General features: G+C 44.9%; 1 protein-coding gene across 6 annotated transcripts in view; it reads left to right on the forward strand.

Annotated features, from left to right (window-relative positions):
* Window positions 1-26124, forward strand: part of Dpf3 (double PHD fingers 3) — a 268017-nt gene that overhangs the window by 236345 nt on the left and 5548 nt on the right. For all 6 annotated transcript variants that reach the window (XM_055592871.1, XM_055592874.1, XM_055592877.1 and 3 more), the window contains one exon: window positions 18891-19003. In XM_055592871.1, the coding sequence (XP_055448846.1) occupies window positions 18891-19003 (113 nt within the window). The remainder of the gene's footprint in view (window positions 1-18890; window positions 19004-26124) is intronic.

Genomic DNA, 26124 nt, shown 5'->3' on the forward strand with positions numbered 1-26124 from the left:
AGAAGAAGAAGAAGAAGAAGAAGAAGAAGAAGAAGAAGAAGAAGAAGGAGAAGGAGAAGGAGAAGGAGAAGGAGAAGGAGAAGGAGAAGGAGAAGGAGAAGGAGAAGGAGAAGGAGAAGGAGAAGGAGATGATGATGATGATGATGATGATGATGATGATGTGTGCGCAAAGGCAGAGGTCAGAGAGGGGCCTTAAGCAGTGAGAGCTGCAGGTAATGTGTGAGTATCCAGGTTCAGAGTTCAAACAAGAGATCTGCTCTACAGTCAGCTCACAGGGAGCCTCACTGCCAAAGCAATGCCAGTCTCTCTCTTACTGATTCCAGGTGGGAGATCCTGCCTTTGGCCCTGGACAGGCACTTCTATAGGCACACAGTCTCCTGGTGCCATTCTTTAAGGCTGCATGCCGCAGGTCCTGAGAGCTCCCATGAGGTGTAGAGGCAGGCTTCTCTGTTAGCATCATCTCCATCCTCTCTGCACATGGGTTTCCTTGTCTGCACTGGAATGCACAGAAGGCTTCCGGAAGTGGGTCACTGACACTGGGCTTGAAGGATGATTGGAAATCCCTGGACCAGGAAGACAGTGGAAGTGCCACTTTGTTTATTCTCTTCTTCGAATATGTATTGAGAGATTCACTGATTTGATGTGGAATTTTCTGTGGCTGGTGAGGAGTCAGGTTAGAGGGAATGAAGGCTGAGTGGGTACCCCAGACAGGAGTGAACAGGAGTGAGTGCGTATGGACCGCCCATTTCAATATGCATTTTTATTTGGAGGTCTTGATATCCTATTGTACTGCAGGCCTGATCCAGTAGCCCTGGTTTGCATTTTGAACATAATCTCAAGTAATATCCATCTTAATAACATGTGGACAGTTCTTTTTTTTTTTTTTTTTTTTTTTTTTTGTAGCCAGACTACAGAAAATTGGTTGACAGCTCTGGCTGTGAATGGTTATTGGGAGAAGATAGAGTCTTTGCATGAAGAAGGGAGAGTGCAAATGGAACGGGCTTTATGGGGTTATTTGAAGGGGACAGGTAATGACCATTTTTCTGTGTGACTGTTGGCTCGGGCAGGGTGGCAGTTGGGGTCCATAGTGGAAGAACATGGATCTGTGAAGGTCAGTGGTAACCCATCAGCCAACAGGCTTGCAGAGACAGAGGGCTTATTTAAGAAGGATTGGTAGAGACCTCTTGGATGAAGGTAGGGCAAAAATTAACCAACATTTGAAAAATCCCCCCTTCGAAAGGGTGTTGCAGATTTTCTGTGGCTACATTTGTAGGAATCTTGTCCATGAGACCAACTGTAAAACAAAGCCTTTTGGTTTGCGGTCCTACCTCTTTGGCTAGTACCACGAACTCACAGACAGGCGATCAGGAGTTATGTATTTGACCTGTGACCTGCTTAAGGTTTGGCTCCTCAGTTCTCATACCAGGCTTTTAACCTATTAAGTCCAATAGCCTCTGGCTCAGAAAGCAAGAAGTTTTTTTTTTTTCTTCTTCTTGTGTATAAATTCATAGGAGATAGATACTTGAATGTTGTTTTGAGAAGGATCCTAAGGTCTTCTCTGTGTGGGTTGAAGAACATGCTGAATTGATTAGTGATGTCTGACATGAATATTGGCTAGAACAGAATGGTGGCACATGCACCAGCGACTAAGCTCTCCCTGGAGGCAAGTCAGATGACGAATTTCGGGTCCGTTCATGGCTGTTCCTCAGGTGGACCACAGCCATTTCAGAGAGGGTTTCTGCTTTCATTTCTCTGATTATGGGATGGAATTGATCACTTCTCATCCAAAAGGGCTTTGTGTATCTTGCAACAGTTGTGAGGCACTTGTCTACATTTCCAGAGGACCAGGAAAGGCATTCCTCATGTATTACTATAATATCGATAGGTGTTTTTGCACTCAGCAGCCTGAGTAGACAGCATGTCTGAGGGCATCATTTCTATTAAATCTGAAGACAGATGCTGGTAACTGGAAATAGCCATTGATTTGCTTTCTCCTGTGCTATCCTAACTCTCTAATTTCTCCAGAGGGGGAGAAAAATAAAGCCGCGTAAGAGTCAACTCCTTCAGCTTTCAAAGTAAACAGCAAGATCAATTCTCATTCATGAATTTGTTGGATAAATATTTGTTAGACTGTCAGGAAAATTCACATCCACCGTAGGATGTGGTAGAAAGTGGGCTGTCAGTCTGGATTGAGTGACCAAAGATAGAGAATGAGCGAGCACTGGTGCTGAGGTAGGTTGAGGGCTGGAAGCCAATACTGGGGTAATGTAAGGCCAGATGGCACGGGGTTTGGTGTGGGTATTGATGCAGCCCCAAGGACATTTCTCCTTTAAGCAATGTTACTTTGGTGTGATTTTTTTTTAATTCACGCTGAGGATATTGAAGGACATAGGGGATCTCAGGGTCTCAAGAAGGCTTAGGGACAGTTCCAGGAGAGACCTTTTCCATTCTCCTGTCATTGCGATTGGGAAAGTGAAATTCATGATCTGGAGAGCTTGGGAGGAGAAAAGAGAAGCGGGGAAGGCTTAAAAGGAGATACCGAGCCTTTTGGAATCTTGCCAGGGCCTTGGGGTGTAGGTGGTGGAGGATGGGGTTTTAGATGCCTTGATCATGGTGTAGTCTGAGGCCTCCGGAGTGGCGGTGGAGGGGGCTCTTTCCTGCCTGCTCTTTTGTTCTTTCCTAAGGTGAGCAAGGAACATTCTTGTCCTTTCTCGGCTGACAGTGCAGTGGAGGTGTCTGACGAGAAATCAGCCTGGGATGCCAGACGTCCTTTTTATGCTCCTCTCAGTGGCTTCACAGCCGAACCGGTGATGGACAGTCTCTCGGGGTGGGGGTGGGGGTGGGGGTGGGAATCTTAGGGAGGGCCCGGACAACCGGCTCTACATGGAAGGAACTAGCCCTGGCAAGATTTAGTGGGATACAGGCAAGGGATGACACCTCCCACTGTCACAGCTGTCTGAGGGGCTGTGGGCAGCGAGGGCAGGGTAACCCAGTTCCGAGGAGCTGCAACCTGGTAATGCCACCGCAGGCTTCTGACCTACTTCCTACAGCCCCCAGGGCCTCTGTGTGGGCTGGACTGGCTCATTCCTGGACAACTGTTCCCTAGGGTTTTTCCAAGATTAGTCACTGTCAGGTGGTGAGGACTTGAAACCCTGCTTCCTGGCGACTTTACCACTGGCATGGAGCTTTTGGGAATGGCACACGCCAGTGCTGTACAAGTAGAAGATTCGAAGCAGATATGTTTGCTAAACTTCTCGTGCGAAAAAAAAGGGGGAAGACTGTTACCATACTTAATAGCGTTAATTAAGGAGCTGAAGGCAGCGGGACCACTCTAGTGGGAATCGCCATCCTAAAACATGCAACACTGTATGACCAGGGGGGGTGAAAAGCTAGATTGTTTCTGTTCCACTGTGTTCTGGCTGCTGTAACCCTGAGCCTCAATTTCTTTTGTAAATAGAGGCTGTCTGTTTTGCTTACCTTCCAGGATGACTGTGGGAAATAAAACAAACTTAGTGACTGTTGTTGGAAATGTGGGGAGTAAAGGTCATTAAGGTATCTACCCAAACCAGGTATGGGTGATGTACACTTTTAACCATAAGCACTTGGGAGGTAGAAGTAGGCAGAGTTCTGTGAATCCAAGGCCAGCCTGGTCTACACAGCAAGACCTTGTCTTCAAACGGAAGGAGTTATCCATACACCCCTCCCCCAATACGTGCGTGAAATTCTGGTGGTGAATACTTGCTCTGTCCGTATCAGTTTGACTAGACTTCCAGGAAGCCCTTGGCTTCCTAACGCTGAGGACTTGTTTCAGGAAACTGAATAAGGAACCTGCTGGAGGGCAGTGACAGGCTCAGATAGTTGGAGGCGATGTAGATGAGAACAGTAGCAGAGGCCAGTGGTGGTGGAGTGGGTCTCTGTGGAATCACATCAGAGTTGAGCCCAGGAAAGCAAAGGCAGATGTAGCCAGGTTGTTGGAGAGGGAGGGGACGCTACTCACTCACTTCTTTCACTCATCCTTATATGGGCACTTAAATCAGCTAGGTTCCCACTATCGGCTCTTTTCTTTTCTTTTCTTTTCTTTTCTTTTCTTTTCTTTTCTTTTCTTTTCTTTTCTTTTCTCTTTTCTTCTCTTCTCTTCTTTTCTCTTCTCTTCTTTCCTTTCTTTTTTTTAAGATTTTATTTTATGTGTTGAGTGTTTTGCCTGCATTATATGTGTGTGCACCATATGTATGCCTGGTGCCCACAGAGGTCTGAAGAGGGCATTAAATCCCCTGGACCTGGAGTTACAGGTGATTGGGAACCACCACACAAGGTAGCAGGAACTAAGTCCGGGTCCTTTACAAGAACACAAATGCCCTTCACCACTGAGCCATCCCTCCAGCCCACCACTGTTGACTCCTATAAGATGACCTGTTTAAAAAGAAAAAAAAAAAAGCCCCTCACAGAGGGGAGAAAGTAACATTAACTGCCGTCTCTTGTTCTTCCCTTCATTGTGCAGCCCTATGCTGGGCTTCCCCATGGCAGGGAAAAGGGGCACAGTGCCTATATGGAAGTCGTGTCTCTTTTTGAGGTTTATTTATTATTAAGTATATGTACACATGTCTCTCTCTCTCTCTGGGTGTGTGTGTGTGTGTGTGTGTGTGTGTGTGTGTGTGTGCATAGTAAGTGCAAATGCCCATGGGGGCCAGAGGTGTTGGATCTCCTGGAACTGGAGTTACAGGCAGTTGTGAGCTGCCTAACATGTATGCTGGCACCTGAACCTATAATCTCAAGAGCAGTCCAGACCCTTAGCCACTGAGTTGCCTCTCCAGCCTCCAAATATCCCATTCTCTAACCTTTTAACCAGGCATTTTGTTGTATTAGTTTGCACTGTATTAGTTAACTATATCTGCAAAACAGAATATCCCTGACCAGCGACTTTAAACCTCATTTATCTCAGTTCAAAGAGCAGGAATGTAGGAATGGCTCAACTGTGAATGTGGTCTGCCTTAGGGTGTCTGATAGGCTGCAGCCAGACTAGCTCAGCTGGGGCTGAAGGAGCCACTTCTAAGCTCACTCGGGTGAGTTGGTTGATCATTGTTCCTCATGGGCTATTGGACTGAGAATCTGGGATCATTGTTTATTGTGGGACAGAAGCTTCCCTAAGGAAGTACAGTAGCTAGCTTTCTCCAGAGCCAGTGGTGTGTGTGAGAGAGAGAGGGAGGGAAAGGGAAAAGGAGAGAGGGAGAAGAAGAGAGGGAGAGGGGAAGAAGAAGGAGAGGAAGAGCGAGACAGGGAGAGAGAGAGAGAGAATACTTAAGTCTCTAGGATCGTGTATGGCTTCCTCATTCCTATATTTAAGGAGAGGACTCACAGCCACCTCTTGACAAAAATTCGAGGCAGATGAAAGATTTACAGGTATTTCTAAAGCTCTCTGTGGCCACCAACACTGCTGTTTGAGCATCATTTTTCTTCACCCCTTGTCTTTGATCGTCCTAGAGACCTTGTATGGCTTTCACTAGGGAGACTCTAGCTGGGGGAGAAGATGTTACTAGAAAGAGCTTCAGCTTTGTTAGCAAAGCCCAGCATCTAACCCTGAAGAACCTCCAACCAAGATCAGAAGATGAGAAATATATCCACTGGGACTTGACTCATCCTCTGGGAAGAACAGAACCTGAGGATGACAGAGGACCATGGCCTTGCCTATGGGACCTACAACCCCAAATGACCTTGGTGCTCATAGATGGAGTTTGAGGATCTTCCTAAAGACTATTTTACATGACACTTCTGAGCTTAAGTGTGGTGGACCAAACCCATGACAGGACATGCTGGGAGATCATGGGTATGTGAGTTCTTCCCCTGATAGTATTGAAATCATCTCGCTACCCCAAGAGGCACAGGCACATGCCACTGCAGAACGCTGCTTATCCCAGACTATATGTTCTCTTCAGGTCTTGTTTCACTCCGCTCCCCGTCCGATTGTGGTGCTCTCTCTTCCCCTCCTTAGATACCATCACGTGTCTATTCTTTCTTTCTTCTTTTTTTTATCTCTTTCTTTCTTTCTTTCTTTCTTTCTTTCTTTCTTTCTTTCTTTCTTTCTTTCTTTCTCTGTCTCTCTCTTTCTTTCTTTTTTCGAGATAGGGTTTCTCTGTGTAGCCCTGGCTATCCTGAAACTCAACTCTGTAGACCAGGCTGGCCCCGAACTCAGAGATCCGCCTGCCTCTGCCTCCTGCATGCTGGAATTAAGGGCATGAGCCGCTGTGCCAACTATGCATTCTTCTTTAAGTTCTCTTTTCCCACCACACTAGCCTCATTTTTTTCTCAGTGAGTTCTGTTCTTGGCCCTTTCAAATGCCTTAACCTACAACTGTTTCCCACCTCCCATTCCAATTAGTTCTTACTAATTTTTGCCCTGTGGGCAACTCCTGACTATCTCTCCATGTTCCAAGGTTTCCTCCATCACCCAGATTTCATAAATTTGTGTCCCTAGTCTGGTCTTCTTGCCTGAATGCAGACCATATTCTCTTACTGCTTCTGAGACATCTCCACCGAATGCCCCATGAACGCAACATGCATAAATGAAGCCTGTTATTGTGCATTGACGAATCACTTAACGACAGGGGGTATTTTGAGAAGTGCATTACTGGGTAGTTACATGGTTGTGAAAATGTGAAAATGTAGTAGTGCTAAGCCAAGATGACGGTCATGGCGCTGGGTCATATAATCTAGCCAGACCAGCGTGGTATAATGGCTCCATCATTGACAAGATGCCATGGTGCATTGCACAACTATAAGCCTTCCGTCTCCATCTCAGCTAATAGGCCTGTTCTCTACTCTGTGGCCCAACTTAGAAACCTTGGGACATTTTTTACTTTTACTTTTTCTTTTTTTTTTTTTTAATTCTTCCTTGAAAATTATTTCTATCATTTATTACAATTTATTCAATTTGTATCCAAGCTGCGGTCCCCTTCCTCATCTCCTCCCAATCCCACCCTCCCTCCCCTTCTTCCCCTCTGCCCCTCTCCTAGTCCACTGATAGGGGAGGTCCTCCTCCCCTTCTCTTTGACCCTAGCCTATTAGGTCTCATCAGGACTGGCTGCATCGTCTTCCGAAAGGCTGCACACCCCCCCCCCCCCCAGGGAAAGATGATCAGAGAGCCTGCAACTGAGTTCATGCCAGAGAAAGCCCCTGCTCCCCTTACTAGGGACTCCACTTGGAGACTGAGTCTATGGGCAACATCTGAGCTGGGGTTTTAGGTCCTCTCCATGCATTGTCCTTGGTTGGGGTACCATTCTCTTCAGGGCCCTTAGGGCTCAGTTTTGTTTGTTTGTTTTTTTGTTTGTTTTGTTTTGTTTTGTTTGGCTCTGTTGGTCTCCTTTCAGAGTTCCTGTCCCTTCCAGCTCTTTCTATCACCCCCTTCTTCCATAAAATTCCATGCATTCTGCTGAAAATTGTGCTATGAGTCTCAGCCTCTGCTTCGATACCTTGATCAGTAGAGTCTTTCAGAGGCTCTCTGTTGGTAGGCTCCTGTCCTGCTTCCAATGTCTATCGTGTTTGCCCTTCTGAATGAGGATTGAGCATCTTCCCTAGGGTCCTCCTTGTTGTTTAGCTTCTTTAGGAGTATAGATTTTAGTATGTTTATCCTATATTATCTGTCTAATAACCACTTATGAGTGAGTATATACTGTGTGTGTCTTTCTTTTTCTGGGTTACCTCACTCAAGATGATCTTTTCTAGTTCCTACCATTTGCCTGCAAATTTCATGATTGACTCATGTCCAGGTATGCGTCTCGGAACATGGAGAGATAGTCAGGAGTTGCCCACAGGGCAAAAATTAGTAAGAACTAATTGGAATGGGAGGTGGGAAACAGTTGGAGGTTAAGGCATTTGATAGTGCCAAGAACAGAATTCACTGAGAAAAATGAGGCTAGTGTGGTGAGAAAAGAGAACTTAAAGAAGGACGCAATTCTACCTTTTTAATGCTTTCAACTATACCTTTTCTCCAAGTATGATTATATAAGCCTTTCTCTCACTTAGAACCCTGCTAGAACATTATCTCGTAAAAAGATGAGAATTGTGTCTGAAATCGTGCCCAGAGCATTGTGTGTGCCCAGCATTCACTGACTGGGTCCTGCAAGCACCCACCTTCCTCAGTCACCTCCATTGCGTCTACTCTTTGTGTCACCACTAGGGTTACCTCCACAAATGATGAGGCTACAGGAAAATCAGCCCATTGCTCACAGAGTCATCTTAGGATCTTTGTACTTGACTGGATCCCCTCATGTTTCCCTGAGTTTCTTCCTATCTTTGATTGCCGTTTTCCCTCCTTTTTTTTTTTTTTTCTTTCCTTGGCTACTCGGCTTTGGCTGGATGGACCTTGTTCTAAACATTTCCTGCTGTTTCCTTTCCCTTGAACAGTTCTTTCTTCTTTTTAAATTTTACTTCGGCAACTCCTACTTATCCTTCAAGGCCCAGCTCAAACATTACCCGCTCTTACTGGCTTTCCTCAAGACACCATGGCATAATTTACTGATTCCCCACGTCAGCAATTTAATTCCTTCCTTTCTTTTAACACTTAACCACATTGTACTGTGTCATTAAAAAAAAGAAGTGCTGCTATATAACAAGTCATTTTAAAACAGAACAGCTTAAAATAATAAACTCTTATGATCTCACAGTTTCTGTGTCTAGGAACCTAGGTGGGGTTCACCTGGGTATCTTTGGTCCAAATTCCATCCCAAGGTTGTAGTTGTCAGGCATGGCTGTGATCTCCCCTGAAGGCTCAGTTGGGAGAGCATCTATTCTAAGTCCACCTACATGTCTTTGGCAGGATTCGGATCCTCTCCGGATGTTGTTGTGCTGAACCTCTGTGTCTTCCTTCACTGCCATATGGGCCTCACCACAGGGCACCTTTTTACATAGGCGTTATCTCCCTGAGAGTAAGAAAGCACAGGAGACACTGAAAGCTTGTCTTTTATAACATAATGTGAGAAGTGAGAGCAACCATAGTCTACTTGTTGGAGATGTGTTGTGAAGTCCATCCCATGCTGAAAGAGAGAAATGACAGGAGACCATGGACACTGGAGGTGAGGCTGCCTGTTAGGATGCTTGGGGCTGCACCTGCTAAACTGACCTCTCTCAAATACGATTCATGTCTCATCCATTTTGAAAGCTTGAGCCCCAAGTACAGCTCTTGTCTTAGAGAAGATGCTCATTGGATTTGGTCAAATGACATGGAGACCCCCCCAGCCCCCAGCCCCTGAGACTCTAATCACAATGAAATAGGTTACAAAGTCAGAACCCCAAACTTGGACCAGAATTACTTAAAAAATGTAAAACAAAATTTTGACGCTAATACTAACCATTTCTATTCCCAGGCCCTCTGTGATTGTCTGTCATTCTTTCCTACCACAAGATAGAAAGTGAAAGAGCATCCATTTCCCTTTTAATCTGGCACAACTGTATGAAATATCTTTGACAGAAAAATGGAAGTACTACCCAGGGTCCTCAGATAGCTCAAGAACTTAAACCACTTATGAATTCATCTTCTGCTTAATAGACAGTCCTGATTATAGGATCACAGGCAATGAAGAGTTGACTAATCATTTTTTCCCATCAGTGACCCATTAATTACAGACATCAGCCCTCCAGGGTCTACTCAGGACATCAGGAAGCATAGCAATTAATTTCTTCTTTGGGCTCACATTCCTAGAAAATCCCAGTATCATTATCCAGGGCCCATAGCTAGATGCTGCTGTTTATATCTAAAGAGACCTGAAATGCACAACCAGTAACACAGATTTGAATCTGAGATTGAGTCTGAATGAAGATTCATGATGATTTCCACACTCTGCTGAGTGCACGCACCACGCTGGCAGATGTTAGCCAGAAACTTACAATTCCAGTGAAGAGTTTAAAAGAAGCAGCAGCTAAGTCACGTCTATTAATGTCACCCTTCTCTCACTCCCTGGCTGGCAGTATCTTCCCATCACACACAACTACCTTAACTCAGACCTGAAATTTCCTGCATAAAAACCCTTACCCAAGGCGTTTGTCTGCCTGCAGATCCTAGTGAGCTCACATTTGCAGACCCAGCTTACCTCATGGGATGTGTGGGGTGGTGGGAAATGATTTAGCTGTCTAGTGCTTTTTAACTTACTTTTTGTCGTGGTTGTATTTGGTGTTAGGATAAAACTGGGTGTGTCAACATGGATTCCAGTAGTACTTATTGGCTGTTTTAATGTCTTTTCTTTTCCCTTTGTGTTTTTATCCAGCAAACTCTAGAAGGCTTGTTTTTTCTTCTCCAAACAGATAGGAAAATTTTGATTGATGGTTATCTCTAAAATTATCATGTATGGGTAACAAAGAGTGAGCCATGGGTTTGTGGCCCACACATTCCAATCCTATTGACTGAATATTGTATCAGAAATATGACGCCCAGAGAGGCAAAGTGACCCATCTAAAAGACTTGGCTGTTGCCACGCATCTGAATTTTAACAGATGTTTCATGAGGCAGGATCTTGTTTTATCTTACTGTCATGTCCCCAGTACCTAGAAAAGTGCTGTTACATGAGTTTATCCAACAAAAAGCTATCAAAAGAATAGATAAGCAAACAGGTTGTCTTTGAACCTCAGCTGTTATATATGACTAATTAGGAAAGTGGGGTCCTTACTTCGATTGGGCACTTTTCAAGTGCTGTGTCTTGGTCCCAAATTGGACAATTCAAGTAAGTCACAAAAACCCAGGTTAAGGCTTTCCCATCCCATCATTTCACTCTAAGAGAACCAACCACAATGCCCTTGGATTTAGGTAAAGAGCCATTTCTAAGAGCTTCCGTCTTGACCCATATGCGACTGTGAAAACAGGGAGTTTCTCAGGCCATTTGAGAATGGCTCCCTGAGCTATTAGGTGCTAAGCCCATCAGAAGCGCCCCTAACGCTCCTGCATGAATGTGCTTGGTATGGTATTTATAGTAACAATTGATGCATCAAACCCTCTGGCTCCTGTGTCACGTGATGCCTGGGTGTTGTACAGCTTGCCGGCTCAGGGGCAAGGATTAGCTGACCTCTGAGATGAGTTGGAGTTGCTGTACAGTGAGGTATTTTGCCCGAGCAAAAGGCAGCCACGGCTCACACCATCATTTATTTTTAATGCACTTTTGTTTGTTTGGTCTTTGTCCTTTCCACTCTCTTTCTCTTCTTTGTCTTCTTTGAAGTACATGAAAAATGGTGAGGGGAAAAAAGGGAGCCATTCAGGTGCCCCTAGAGTGCCATTCCATGGCGGTCATCAATTTGCAGGTGTCTCAAGCAGTGGAGGTAACACCTGGGGCACACGGAGGTGAGCCTGTGGACCACTACAAAGGATTAACAGAGGAGGGCTTGAGAAATAATCCATGAGAAGAAAGCGTCTGTGAGCACACCTGTTGTAATATATATGTAAAGAGGTTGGGCTCCTTAAAGCAAGGTTTTTATTTATTCCCTGACAATTTCTTCGTACAATGTGTTTTGATCACATCTGTTCCCAACTCTCCTTTCCCAGCCCATCAGGCCTGCAGCATGTGCCCCTTCCCACCATCACGTTTTCATCTTTCTAAAATCAACGCTACGTGTGCTGTCTATTGCGTGCTCAACCTGCCAGTGGCCAAATCCTGAAGGACAATGACGCCCCATCTCCCAGCACGTGTACACGTGGACCATTGTGTGGGGTGTGTGGGGTGAGGGGGCCTTGAAGCCAGGCTCTAGCACGTGTTAGGGGGCACTTCCTCTCTTTGTCTCAGCCCTACAGGAGCCCGAGGTCTTGATTGCACAGAAGTGCTTCACCTTTTACAAATTAAAAATAAAGACTTGAGCTTCCTTCCCTCTGTCTGGTAGGCTGGGTGTCAACATGGAGAGACCAGGGGTCATGGGAGGGGTTGAGGCAGGAGGAGAGAACAGGAGAGTGAAGGAGCTCATTGAATGAGTTCTGTTCCCAAAGTAATCAAGTGACATTTTTTTCCCTCTCAAATGGCAGCATTTTGATTCAGATTAGATTATTCTTTACATACATCCTTTCATTCAAACATTGAATATATTTTCAATATGTAAATGTTATAATTGTTGTGTACTTGAACGCAGAGAACTCTTTAAACTTTGAGCTGAATTAGTGTGTGTGTGTGTGTGTATATATATATATGTGTGTGTTTAGGTGTGTGTGGGTGCATGTCTTCAGGTGTGTGTGGGGGGCATGTGCACACCGGGTGGAGGCCATAGGCTGACATGAATGTCTTCTTCAATCAATTTCCACCAACTTGGCTAGACTTGGCAGCAGGCTCCAGAGATTATTCCGTCAACATCCCCCTGGCCCTGGGATTGCAGGCACGCACACCTCAACTGGGTTTGTATTTATTCTAGATGGGTGCACGGTTTTGAACTCAGGTCCTTGTGCTTGCTCAGGCCCTGGATTATCTTCTCATGAGTGCACACGGAGGCTTGCTTTGGGTACCGTCTCAGGTGGAGTGATGCTGTGCATGTCACGTAACTTCTATAAAGTAAGCAGCAAACCAAGGAACACAGTTTGAGTTTCACATGTACTCTCATGAGCACCTTGGCTATCCAGGTTCTCCTTTCTTGAGAAATTAGTTTTTAAAAGCTCAGCAGTGACAAATAGGGTAATAAAACGTAATTAGATGCTTATAACTTCACAATGAATAAATAATAAAGCCTGCTAGCTTCACACTTCTTTGTATCCCTTTTTTTTTTATGTTTTCAGCACATACCTCACAAGATAATCCACCCCCCCCAGACCTTTAATTTAATCGGTGATGTGGCTTAGCCAAGTCCAAATTAAATATTGGCAACAGTGAAACAAGAAAGCCTTTTAATAGAGAGAATAATGCAAGAAAAACCTCACAGTAGTTTGTGTGTTTATTTCTGCCCAGGGTTGGTTGGAATATCTGCTGCATGAAATTGACTAGTGAGACACATGTGTTAGCATCTAAGCCACAGTCAGAGTTCGAGCTTAATCAGTGAGGTGTACTTAGTGTCATTTTCCCTAAGAGGTTAGAGGTGTCCAGGTGTGGGGACAGTTGTGTATGAGAATACAAGCAGAGCTGTATGGATAGGGAACCGAGTCTGGCTTTTGCCTGGAGTTTTACATCTGTACCTTCTAACTGAAATCCCATCTAAGCCCATTGCTGTGCATCGATCATGCTCATCACCCAGGCGTGTGTGTTCTGTGCAGAGAGGAGAGGTGCCCTTCGGGTGGGAGGGCAGGGGCAAGGCGGTGGTCACCGGTCTCAGAGGCCTGCCTTTGCTTATCTATTGAGCTCTATAAACTGTGATGTCATGAGCATCCTCCGTGGTCTGTCTTCCCTTGTCTGAGAAGTTTCCTCTTCCGCACTGGCTCCCTTTCCCTCCCCGTCTGCTGAAATAGCCTCCACCAAGCCCAACCCTATTATCTGAAAGTCCCTTTCAGGGGTCAGGCCTCCTGAATAGGTAGCCAGGGGTGACATTTCCTGTTCGAGCTTCTAGGGAGGTTTGGAATCAGTTTGGGAGCAGATTGGTATGAATGCATAGTGCATTTGTGCAATGGTGCAACCTAACGCAACAGCGAGCACAAAATTCGCCATTGCATCTGAACTTTGAGCAAGGACTTGATTTTTAATGATCCCGCTGGGATGAGCCATACATGCTGTAGCTTGTTCTTACCTTCTTCCACCCATTCATTTCCCCTTTTCCCCTTCCCTTTCTCCATTTCCCTCCCTCCCTCCATCTGTCCCTCCCTCCTTCACTCTCTCTCTCCTCCTCCTTTTCTGTGCTGGAGACAGCCCAGACGTTTACACTCCCTAGGCATGTATCCTACCACTGAGCTAAATACCCAACCAACACTTTCTAAATCTTTTGGCAGCTGGAATCTTAGAAATGTCCCATTGGCCAACTGCACCAAGGGAACCTGGAGTAAACTGTGTAACTTTCAATACATTGAGCTCAATAGGAGGGTAGGTGTTCTTTGCTTTAAGATAGAGGGCCGGAGAGATGGCTCAAAGGACTTACTGCTCTTGCAGAGAACCTGGGTTCAGTTCCCGGCACTCACTGGATGGCTTTCAACCATCTGTAACTCCAGGTCCAGGGTTCTAACGCCCTCTTCTGGCCTCCACAGGCATTGTACACTCATGGTGCATAGACATATATGCAGCAAAACGCTCATAATAAAATAAAATAAAAAAAGAAACTTATAAAAATTTAAGACAACTGGAGATATATATTTAAAAAAATCCTAAATTTCCAAGGTAGTACATTTAAAGATGGTGGTTAACTTTACAAAAGAGTAATCAAGTAGGAATTGACCTCAGTAAGCAGCTTTACAGCAACACACCTCTCTTCTCTTCCACCCTTGGGACTGGAAAGGCCGTGCCTGCTTACATCCTCTCCTACTTACATGAACTCTGAGCATTAATTCTGGTCAAAACCTGGAGAGATGTTAGGAACAGGCTTTCATGGCTTCCTTTAGAAACTTTTCCTTTTGTTCAACTGTGAGTACTCTTAGTTCCTTTCCACGGCAGATAAGAAAGTCGTATTCTTGAAGTTTTACATGACAACTGTTTCTTCTAGTTTTGGGAGAGTGGCCAACTTGCTCTGGTAGCACAGGCAGATAACTTAGTTCTGGACTTAGTTTGGGGGCCAATCTGTATAGATACTAAGCTTTTTGCACCTCTTCCTCCCTGGTAGAGAAGACCATTCCTGTCCTGCACTTTCCTGTCTCATTTGAATAGTGTCTTGGGTTCCGGGCTGGAGCTGAGGCTACTTTTAGCTTTATCTGGACTTATGTCTCTTCCTCAATGTCAGAAGATCATTGGAAAGCTGACAACCTTCTCAAAATAGTAACCAAGAGAAAGCCTGTGGGATTTCTCCCCCGAGAGATTTCTAATAGAAGTTTCTAAAATCCACTCGCCACTGTTCACTTGTTTAAAACTATCACCCCCAAGTGTCTCAAGTGTTCAGCACAGGGTTTGTGTAGAAGCTGTAGATAATGTTGAACTTGTGGCCCATGGGATACACGTGTCCTGAGAAAACTATGAATGCGGCCCAACACAAAATTTTATGGCATTATGAGATATCAAGATTTTATTTCTATTTCTATTATTGTTATTATTATTTTGTAACTCAATTATGCAGTTTTTAAGTATGAACTTTGTAGACAACAATATCATGCTACAATGTCATGCCTGTGGGAGAACATGGACATGGAATAGGCTGCTGACTATCACTGCAGTGCTGCAGATGTATGGACCACACAGCCCACTCCAGCTCCACCCAGGCAGATGCTTCAGTGCAGCTGCCAAAGCGGAGTTCCAGGCCATGGAATGTGCTGACCTTCCTTCCCCGGGAAGATGGCACCATGAGGAATGGTATTATTAGCAGGACAGCATTTGTGCTGATCTGTCAACACTCCCTCATTCAGACCAGATCGGGCACATTCAGGATGGTACAGCCGTGGACAATACTCCCTCTCTCAGGGTCTTTACGGAACAATGACAAACCTGCAGAATCACACAGCTGACCCATTTTTGAATTCTCTTCTTTTGGCTACGGTCACCCCATGCTTGCCGAATTTGCTTCTTGGGTTTCTGGCCACTCTGATTCCTTTGCTGGTGCTTTTTTTTTTTCCTCCATTGTTTTTATATTTTATTTTAAGCTAGGATCTTACTATGTGGCTCAGGGTGGTTGGGGACATGCTGCCTTCTTTCTCTAGGCTCCCCAGTACTGGGATTTATAGGTCCTCCTTCCACATCCAGCCCTTCTGCCTTTAAATAGACAACCCCTCAAAGCTTAATCCCAGACTTAAAAAAAATCTCTTCCTCTTTCTTCCCTCTTTTTTCCTCTCTTGTTCTCCTTTCCTACTTTTATTTATTCTCCTCTTTTCAGTTACCAAGTAGTTGGCAAAATCAATCTTCGGTTTTTGTCTTTTTAGACATGTCTCTGTCTAGCCTGGAGCTCAGAGAGATCTGCCTGCCACTCGCTCTGGAGTGCTGGGATTAATGGTGTGCTGCCACACCTGGCCTTAAGTTTCCATTCCAAGCCCGTCCTTGTCTTCAAACTCTCAACAATATGTTCAACTCCCTGCTCCAACTCTGTGCTCAAGACAGAGCGGACCCTCTTCTACAGGCTGGCCACACATTTCTGCTTTGGTATGCCTCTCCTTTCACTGCATGTTAATTCCTTCATTTAGACATTTAGGATATTTATTTGGATGAGGCAATTCCTGTCACTTATTTATTGTTCTCTCAAGTTTCCACCTAAGCCTAGTCCTCCTTGTCTCTCTTCGGCTGGCTGTACCAGCCACTAACCAACCTTGGCAAACACTCTTGCATCTCTCAGCATTACTGCAAATTCTTTCCTGGCCTTCTCTCCTCCCTCACCTTCTTCCCGATGATGTACATTTCCATGCATATATTCTTATTTTAAAAGCTCTTTTCATCTCTCTGGACATACTTATAGTTTTGTACGAGATGGCAGTGGTCCCATGTGCCTTTTCCTCCGAGTGATGAGCATCATTAGATACTCACACACAATATCAGAGCCATCACGATCTTAGACCCTTTACTGCTGTTGTTGTCTCATAGGCTTGTATGTGCGTGCACATCTGTGAATGTTTGATGAGTACCTCTGTGTAGTTCTGTGTTGTCTTATCACACGGGCAACTGCCAGCATTCAAAGCTATGCCCTCAGCCTCAAGATCCTCTAGGCCTAAGAATGCTTCTTAAAAAGCAGCCACTCTGCTTGAAAGCCCTCATGACATTGTAGGTCCAAATGCTGGCTTAAATAAAGGTCTGTAAGTGCCTATTTAGTCTCCGGTGGCCTCCCGCCCCCTCATTTTACAAGGGAGCTTGCACTCGTGGTCACTGGTCTTTCTCTTCCTTCTAGTTAGCCGAGCTCCTTGTTGCTCAGAGCCTGCACACACTGGTCCTTTCACCAGTCGCCCTGTCTCCTTCCCACCCAGTTAGCTCTCCCAGGAAGCTTCTCTTGACCTCTCTGGCTAGGAGTCCCCCAGAGTTTCCATTGGTTTTCGCTGCCAGCTCAGCTTTTGCTCTCTGGTGTTAGTCACCCAATAGTGATTAAGTAGATGCACATGGGGTTTAGTCATTGGAAGTCTCTTTAGAGGGCTTAGGGTGTTGTGCTCACATAGTATCTTTTCTATCTAGCGTAACAGCCAGCTTAGCAGCTGCTCATCAAACAGTTGCTGAGTTCATGAGCCCTAGTGTAAGCTGGCTGTCTATGGCTGAGGTCTGGCCTGAGGCCAGGCAACTGAACAAAACCACCTTGCCTAGGTGCTGCTTGCCCTGTGGTCTCTTCTCTATCCTTTCCAACAAGGTTCTGTCTGAGAACGGGGGCACTGGTAGTTTCTACCAGTGAGTCCACAGCTGAAAACGTCCCCCCTATTCCCATTCTGTTTTCACTCTGGGAGGTTAGCATAGGGAACAGCGGGGCTTATATTCTCCTCAGATAGTACTTTAAGATGTTTTCCAGAAAAATCAATGGGATATCTGTGTGGGGTTTTAATGTAAGGCTTCTTTCTGCCCTCTCCTTTTCGCCCTGTCCTCCCACCACTGGTCATTTCTACTCCAACGCTGACATTCTCACAAAACTCAGTGTGGTTTATAGCTAGGGAGTCCCAAATCTGGTAGGTCCTTATGCTGATGGACTACCCAGTATTTCACCCAAATGAGCATGGTCTGATGGGCTTTCTGAAGATTCAAAAGGGAAGCATGGGCTTTCTGCTGGTATGCGGCCCTGCTGAGGGCTAGGGACGGCACCTGGAAATCTGGTTGTGACCACGCTTGGTAACATATGGTAACTGTTTATGGTGGCCCCTATTTATGGTATCCTTTAAAGGACAAGGTCCCTCATGTGAAAGGGGCAGCGCAATGCTCTGTGCGGTGGGAGCTCTGAAGAAGGATGGGGGCTACGCTGCCGATTCTTCACAGCAGTGAGCAGTGGGTGTTATCCACCCAGCTCAGAGCCCTGGGAAACCTGAGGACACCATCCAAGTCTCTCTTTCCTGACAACTAGAAGACCAAGGGCCTGCACTTTTAGCAGCTCCAAGCTGTCTACTCACTGCTGGCGTTGTTCCTCAGACTCAACGGGGGCTGATGGCATCCTGCTCGGTGGGTCTCAAGTGTCAGGCATTCCTTCTGTGGTCACTGCTGAAAGCCCCCTTCCCGATCTGGCTATCGGTTTAGCCAACATGACACTTGATATGGAGAACAGAGCTAGAACAAGAGATGGATTCTTTGAGGACAGATCTTGTCATTTGCTGGGACAGTCACTCCCTTGCCTTCCCTGTCAGACCCCTTTCTTCTTGTGTCCCTGTGACTGTTCAGGGTTTGGGCTTTTTCTGTTCATCTCTTGGCTGTGAGCCTGGATACTTAAGGCAATCACAAAATACCACCTATGATATTATCCCCCAAGTGCTATCCCTTGGGGGGATCTTGTGCGATCCTCTGACATGCTCAGGCAGTCCCAGCTCCAAGCAGCTCTGATAAGTTGTCCTGTTCCAGCTTCAGCTGGGCTTGGGAGCTAATGACAATGCCTCCTGCCAGGCTGCCTTGAGCTGTGTCCATCACAACACCCTCTTTAGTGCCGATCACAGCTTTCTGCTCTACTTGTCACAGCTATGGGGACATAGCTCTTAGGGTAAGAGGACCCAGATAGTACTTAATAAGAGGGTGAACGCCATCTCTCCATTTGGCCTCTGTCTGTCATAACTGGAGGTGGTCGTGGTAGTGGCTGTGAGCAGAGCCCTATTCAGACTCCTGGTCTGTTTCTCAGCTTGAGCTACCCCCCCCCCATACATATCCCTCCAAGATGTGTCTTGAATTAGGGATGTTAAGGGGACGGGTCTTGTCCTAACACTGTTGCTCTGGCTTCTTTCAGGTCACCCAACTTGCCTGCAGTTCACTCTGAATATGACCGAGGCAGTCAAGACCTACAAATGGCAGTGCATAGAATGCAAATCCTGCATCCTGTGTGGGACCTCAGAGAATGATGTGAGTTTGGCCAGCCCTTGCGGCAGGAAGGGAGTGAAGGGGCTGCGGGTCTTTTGAGAGGTGGAGGAGAAACAGAACTCTGGGCACTGGGTTCCTGGGGAAAATGGCAGTCTTTTTGCCTTGGGGCTCTTGTGCCTCCAGAGAAAGATGCCAGAGGCGGCTAGGAAGGGATGCCTTTTGGCATTCTCCTTAGCAGCCTGGCCACATACTCTCAGAATTCAGTGACCAGTACTTTGGGTGGGATCTGATTGGCTGTTTTCACCACATTCTACTGCATGATCTCACTTGAATGATGGTAACTGCAAGAAATGCAGAACGCTCAGCAACTTTTTTTTGTTGTTATGGATGGTTTCAAACACGTACAAACGTTGAGAGAATAATGAAGCCGATGCACTCTCTTTCAGCTTCAACAATGGTCGTCATGTCCAATTTTATTTCTAAGTGCTATTATCTTATCCTTTATGAGTGTATTCATGTAGGTGTTACACGTGTTTACGCTTGTGGAGTTTCCATATCAGCCGTCTTCCTCCATCACTCCCTACCTTGATTTTTGCTACTGATAACTCACTGACCCAAAAACTCATCAGAGATTGGCTAGCCAGTTTATCTCCAGCCCTGACTTCCTCTTCCCAAAACTGGGGTGTCAGCTGTGTGCTGCCGCACCTCACCTTTACATAAGTGCTGGGGCCCTGAACTCAGGTCTTCATGCTAATGCTGTACACACTTCACCAACCGAGACATCTTCCCAGCCGCTCCTTTTGCAGATCCGTAGGAGGGTCCAGAAGCCAGAGCTTCATGATTAGCAACATGATGTCACAGGTGGAAAATTCTACAGCACGAAACTTTATTTCATGCATAAAATTATTTTAAAATATTGCATAAGATTGCCTTTAAGAAAAGTGTGCAGGGCATGTATAAAACACACGGATTTTTGTCTTTCTTCTTGGGTTTCAGCTCAAAGAAGCCTCATTATACACACACGGATCAGAAACACTTCAGTTTCAGGCACTTCAAATGCAGGATATTTAAACTGTAGGAAGACACTATTTTCATGTGATACGGCTGTCTGTCTGGGAAACCGTAGAGACTCAATGATAGGGTTAACTCGAATTTACGAAGTGCAAACTAAGGGCTGGAGAAACAGCTCAGTGGTTAAGAGCATTCACTGCTCTTGCAGAGGACCTGAGTTCTGTTTCCAGCCCCTATACCAGGACACTCACCCTTGCCTGTAACTCCAGGTCCAAAGGATCAGACACCTCTGGTCTCTGCCAACACCTGCACTCATGTGCGTAGACCCACACACAGACAGCCAGACAGCCAGACAGCCAGACAGCCAGACAGCCAGACAGCCAGACAAATAGACAGACACACAGTGAAAGACAAATCTTAGGAAAGTAAAAACTAACCAGTTAGTAAACATTACTGTACTTACAGTGCAACAAGAAGACACATTTAGGAATGCACTTAGCAGAAAATGTGCAAAGTATATATGAAGAAAAATAATTAAATACCTTAGAAACCACAAAGCTCAGGTGGAATGATGGCCTGTGATACTGGATAAGATGACACAACACTACAGAGGCATGAGTTATGTGCATGTTAATTTGCAAGCGGACACCAGGAGCAACAATCTCAACAAGCTTTCTTTGTGGAGTTAGGCAAGCTGATACTTCCGTTTCTATGACGGGGGAAAAAGGTGAGTCTGGATAGCAGAGGCAGGGCCAAGACTGCATTTCTATTGTAGAGTGCTTTATAGTGTGCTCAAGGCCCGGAGTTCGATCCTCAGTACAGTAGAAACCAGGCAGAGTAGTGCACACCTGCGATCCCCAGCGTTTGGGAGGTAGAGGAAGGGGCATCAGATGTTCAACATCATCCGTCATTACATAGTGAGCTTTGGGCTAGCCTAGGCTATCTAAAAACCGTGACTCCAAAAAGAAAGTAGCCAAGGAAATGCTGACAGACTGTGCTGAAAGCAGAAACTAGCAGGCATTGGATCTCTTGGGGAGTCCCCGGAGTAGAACAGTGTGGAAGTGACATGTGAGTGGACAAGCAGGCCAGCTGGGAGAGAAGAGAGAGCCTGTGAATAGACCCACCTACATAGGGGAACATAGTAGAGGATAAAGGTTGCATCTAAAATTACTGTGTCAAAGATAGACGTTTTAATGAATGATGCTGGGACGGTAGGGGAGCCGTTTGGGAAAAGGCAAAATTAGCTTCATATCTCACACCAGACATAAGAACAAACTCCGAACAGGGTGGGAATTTAAATGTTAAAAAAAAAAATAAGAGCAGATCAGTCAGTACCAGATTCCTCTTTTATTTAAACATCAGAAAAGGTTTCCAGTGACTCACAATAGAGTTGCAATAAAATTAAATACTGAACAATTGGACTCCACGAAAACCTGAGTGGCCAAAACCTCGATACAAAGGGTGGCTGATGAGCTGGGAGAATGTATCTGTGTCGAGTGCAGGTGAAGGTCCAGTGGCATAAAGAGCTCTGATGAATGAGAGACAGAGAAACAGGAACTTGATCAACAAAGAGAAACACACATGAAAGATGATTTATAAACAATAGAAAAATGTGTCCTAAGCACTGAAGTAAATACTTAAACACACTCACAACTAAAGAAACTCAAAAAACAAAATCAAGATCCCATTTCTTGCCTTCCTGATGAGAAAAAAAATTCAAATATAAAAATATATGAAGCTATGGGGAAATCAGTTCCTATCTTTAGTATTGGAGGGCATGCTCCAAATCCTCCAAATTGGTGTGGCTATTCTGGGGTGAGGGAGCTGGTGATCGCTAACAAAACCACTACACACTTCACTTTTGATGACACCGTCCCATCTGTGGGAATTTATCCTGAAGGGTACATTCCACTACAGAAATATACATGCACTGATGTGATTTATTAATTAAAAATACCGGAAATAACCCCAACATACATGCATAGAAAAATGATCGACTAGGCATTGGCGCAGCATGCGGCTGCAGAAAGGCGAGGAGGATGTCTGTGACTGGCTGCGTAATGATTTCCCTGATAAGTGGACAAAAATCTGTGGGTGGTAGGCGGTGTTTACTGTAAGGAGAGGGGCCATATAAGGAAATACACGTGCATCTGTGAACTTATATAAAGGAATAAGCAAGGAGGTGATGAGAGTGGTTATCTTCAGGAGTGGATGAAAATGGGGAGGAGAAAGACGGTGATATGGGAATGAGTGGGGCTTAGCCAACATAGCCTTGGGAATATTCATTTTAGATAGCTGGGATCAAGAGAAAGTTTCATAGACTGATATACATATTTAATGTTAACCAGGAGCTAGAAGAGCTAGAGTGGAATAAACAGTAACCAGTGAATCTAACTATACAACAAGCAGATAGCCTAACCAGACTGGGGAGCGGGGAGCCTAAGTTGTTTTGGAAAATGATGTTTTGACTGTGTGCCGCAAGACTAAAGGCGGACACAGCTGCATCGCAAATGCTGTGCCCTCGCTAAGACATTTATTTTCATGAGAATACAAATTAGTAATTCTGTAATGGCTTTATATGTGTGGTGTCTAAATGAATAACTAAATATTGTGACAAAGAGTCATAGTTCTAAAAGCCAGAGTAAGAACCATAAAACAGGAGGGGATGTGCCTGAACCCTGTGGCTTTAGACTGGCGTGTGAGCATGTGTGTGTACTCATGGTTTTTAATATAGGAAGTATCTTTATGTTTATTCATATATGAATGATATAGACCTCATTATGGATATATGCATATGTACCTATGCATTTATTTATTTCCTAGTTCTCTTGGCCTCTCATTACTACAGCAATGTGCCTGAGACAATTAGTTTACGAAGAGAAAGGAATTATTTAACTCATTGTTTTGGAGCTTATGAAGGTTTCAGTCCAAGATCAAGTGGCCCATTTTCATCAGGGTTTCAGTGAGGATACTTAACAGGAAATATATGTAACAATAAAAGTGCTCATATAACAAAACAGAGAGGAAGAGAGAGGGAGAGGGAAAGGGAGACAGAGAGTGTGAATGAGAGTAGATGTCATGGTCCCACAGTCCTTTTCAAAGCCCTGCTACTAGGCCCACCTCCTGGAGGCCTCTGACACTTCCCCAGTACCATTGCTCTGAGTACCAAGTTTACATAGACATTTGAGGAACATTACCCATCTTCAAACCTAGCAAGAACCTAGAAGCAACAAGGACACCCAACCCAGAGACTGGTTCTAAGTAGTATTCCCTAGTAAAAAGAACCAGAGATCCTTGAGACACACCTGGGGCCAGGGCTGGGGTTCCAACTACACAGGACATGCCTGGAAGATCTTGTGATGTGAGAAAACAGGGCTGTGTTTAAAAAAAAAAAAAAAAAAAAAAAAAACAGTCACAAAGTGTGTCTAAAGGACCAAAGAACCAACCCAAAGGAACACTTAGCAGCACCTGAGGAAGGAAATAGTGATACTGTTGTCTTGCAGCATGAAGAATAACACAGATATCATTTCTAATGAAGTTGAAAGAAGGGATGAAGGAAGGGATGGAGGGAGGAAAGAAGAAAGGGAGGGAGGGAGGGAGGAATAAGAAGACAGTATGTACTTTCTTAGAGTAGAATTCCAATGAATAAATACAGAAGGAGAAATCATAAGCAAGGCCCACAGTTAGGCAAGAACCATTTTAAGTTATTTTAAAAAATGTAGTGAGTGAAAATACATAAAATAGGATATTTGCATGAACCCAAAATACATCCCCAATTACATATTACCATATTAAGTAACTTCACTGACAGTCACCTCCTTAGTGACATGATGATATTACGGGTAACCAGACATGTGAGCTCCAGTGGTACCGTGAAGTAACACGGTGAGGGCAGAGTGTAACTTCAGTGGTATTCCTGCCCCCAAAATGCTTGCATATCTTAGTCCTCATATGGGAAAACATCCAGCCCAAACGTCCAGTGATGTTTATAAAATCCCCCAAACCACACTCTTCAAAAGTGTCAAGTTCCTGACTGCCTAAACAGCCTTCCTTACACGTGTGTGTGTGTGTTTGTGTGTGTGTGTGTGTGTGTGTGTGTGTGTGTACACAAAGGCTTCCCTCAGCCTTAATCAGGGAAGCCTCTGGTTTGAACGGACAGAGGTGAATGCAGACTCAGGGCGGCACAAGAGAATAATGGACAGTTGAGGACTTAGCCGTAGATGAAACATTTACACCACCCCGTTCAGGCTCAGGGAACTTTGTGGAAGAGGGGGAAGAAAAGGAGCAGCAAGGATGAGGAGAAGCAGGCCATGGCTGTGGCCATAACAGCCGTGTACTGGGTCTACACAGTCAGACCTTCCTAGAAGTCACGGGACTCACAGGACTTCCCACTACTGCACTATTGACAACTACCGGAAACGGGGTTGGCTTGTGGTGGGGAGGAGGGGTGGGAGCATTGTATCCAGTTGCATACTGACTGCGAGCCAGTCAGACACTAATGGATCATTCCAAACCTAGGGTCACACAGATGTCTGTTGGAGCACTTTAACAAAAAAAAAAAAAAAAAAAAAAAAAAAAAAAAAAAAAAAAAAAAAAAACTTTTATTTATATTTCTTTTATCCTTTTCTCCCTACTCCACCTCAATCCCTTCCAACACCTCAACACCAGGTAGGAGATAGGAAGGGTTAGTGGAAGAAGGGAGCACAGTTTTCTTTCTTAGCTGCTTCCTGCTGGTTAGGGTCATTGGGCTCCTTGGAGACAGTCCAGTCCTCGTTTCAGGAGATCTCCAACTTCTTGTCTCACAACAGCAGCAGGAGAAGCAAGGGGGAAGCAGGAGCAGCCTTGTTCTTTCTCTTCTCCACACTCTCTGGGCTCTGGCATTTGTTCTCTCTCCAGAGTCCCCAGATTTAAAGTATCTGCAGCTGGCAAGGAGCTCCTCTCCGAGCCCGCACAAAGCAAATAGTCTGCCGTGTGGATATCTGAATCAGTCCCATACTCCACACCTGGGACCAAAACAAGAGCATGTTTATATCCACAACAGATGCCACAGTTAAATTCTGTGGGACACAAAACTACATGAAAAGTTATGAATACGGGAGAAAGAGATTTGTAAGGTAGAATGGGAGTCTACAGGGTTGGGAGAAAAATAAGAGAGACTGGGGGGAGCCTAACCAGGATACATTATAAACATGTATGAAATCATCAACAAATACAATCTACCAATTAAAACGGGTCAAGGTAATGAAAGATAAACTGTGGAAATGTCACAGATTGAGGGACACAAAGAAACACAAGTAAACCTAGGGACATAGCACTGCCTGGTAGAGTCTTTTACCCAGCACACATGGAGCCTGAAGTTCTGTCTCCAGCACTGTGAAAACCGGTTGTGGTAGGGCGCACCTGTAATCTTAGCACTTGGAGGTGGAAGAGGAGGATCAAGAGTACAAGGTGACTCATAGTGACTTTGGGACAAACCTGGGATACATGAGACCCTGTTCCTCAAAATACAAAGAAGGCCTGTGAGTTAGCTCAATGGAGCACTTGCCCCTAAGCCTTGGGACTGGAGTTTGATCTCTGGGACCCACGTGGCAGAAAGAGGAAACTGACTTCTGTCAAGTTGTCATCTGAATTCCACATGGGCACTACAGTATATACTCTACCCTGCCAATAAATAAGTAAAAGTGAAAAACAAACAAACAAAAACCTCAACAAATTAAAGCCTTTTCTATTCGCCAGTTAATAACCTTTTACCAACAGCAATCTCCTGCTCTTTCATTCTAGCATGCAGTGTAAGATGTTATTATTTTGGAAAGCTGAATAGAGAAACTATCATTTCTGCAACTTTTCTCTAAGTCTAAAATAGTGTCAAAACAAATAAAAGCATCCAGTTTCCCTAACATCTTCCAAAGGGACTATGTTTTAAAAACACGATCTTTATGAACTGAAGAACTTAAATATATTTTGTTTCCATTCATTGCAGTTAAAATTCTCTTTGGCCTGTGGGAACATTCAGGTTGGAACCTATGGCTTTTCGACATGATCCCGAGAGCTTTTGATAGCTTCCTTGCTTTTGTACAAAGGAAGATTTCTATACACTTCCTGTGCCTAGTATAAAACCAGCCACCCCATCCCCCAAAGACTGCTGGGCTAGA

The sequence above is a fragment of the Psammomys obesus genome, unplaced genomic scaffold (genome assembly GCF_907164565.1).
Source record: "Psammomys obesus unplaced genomic scaffold, mPsaObe1.curated_primary_1811, whole genome shotgun sequence".
Lineage (NCBI taxonomy): Eukaryota > Metazoa > Chordata > Mammalia > Rodentia > Muridae > Psammomys > Psammomys obesus.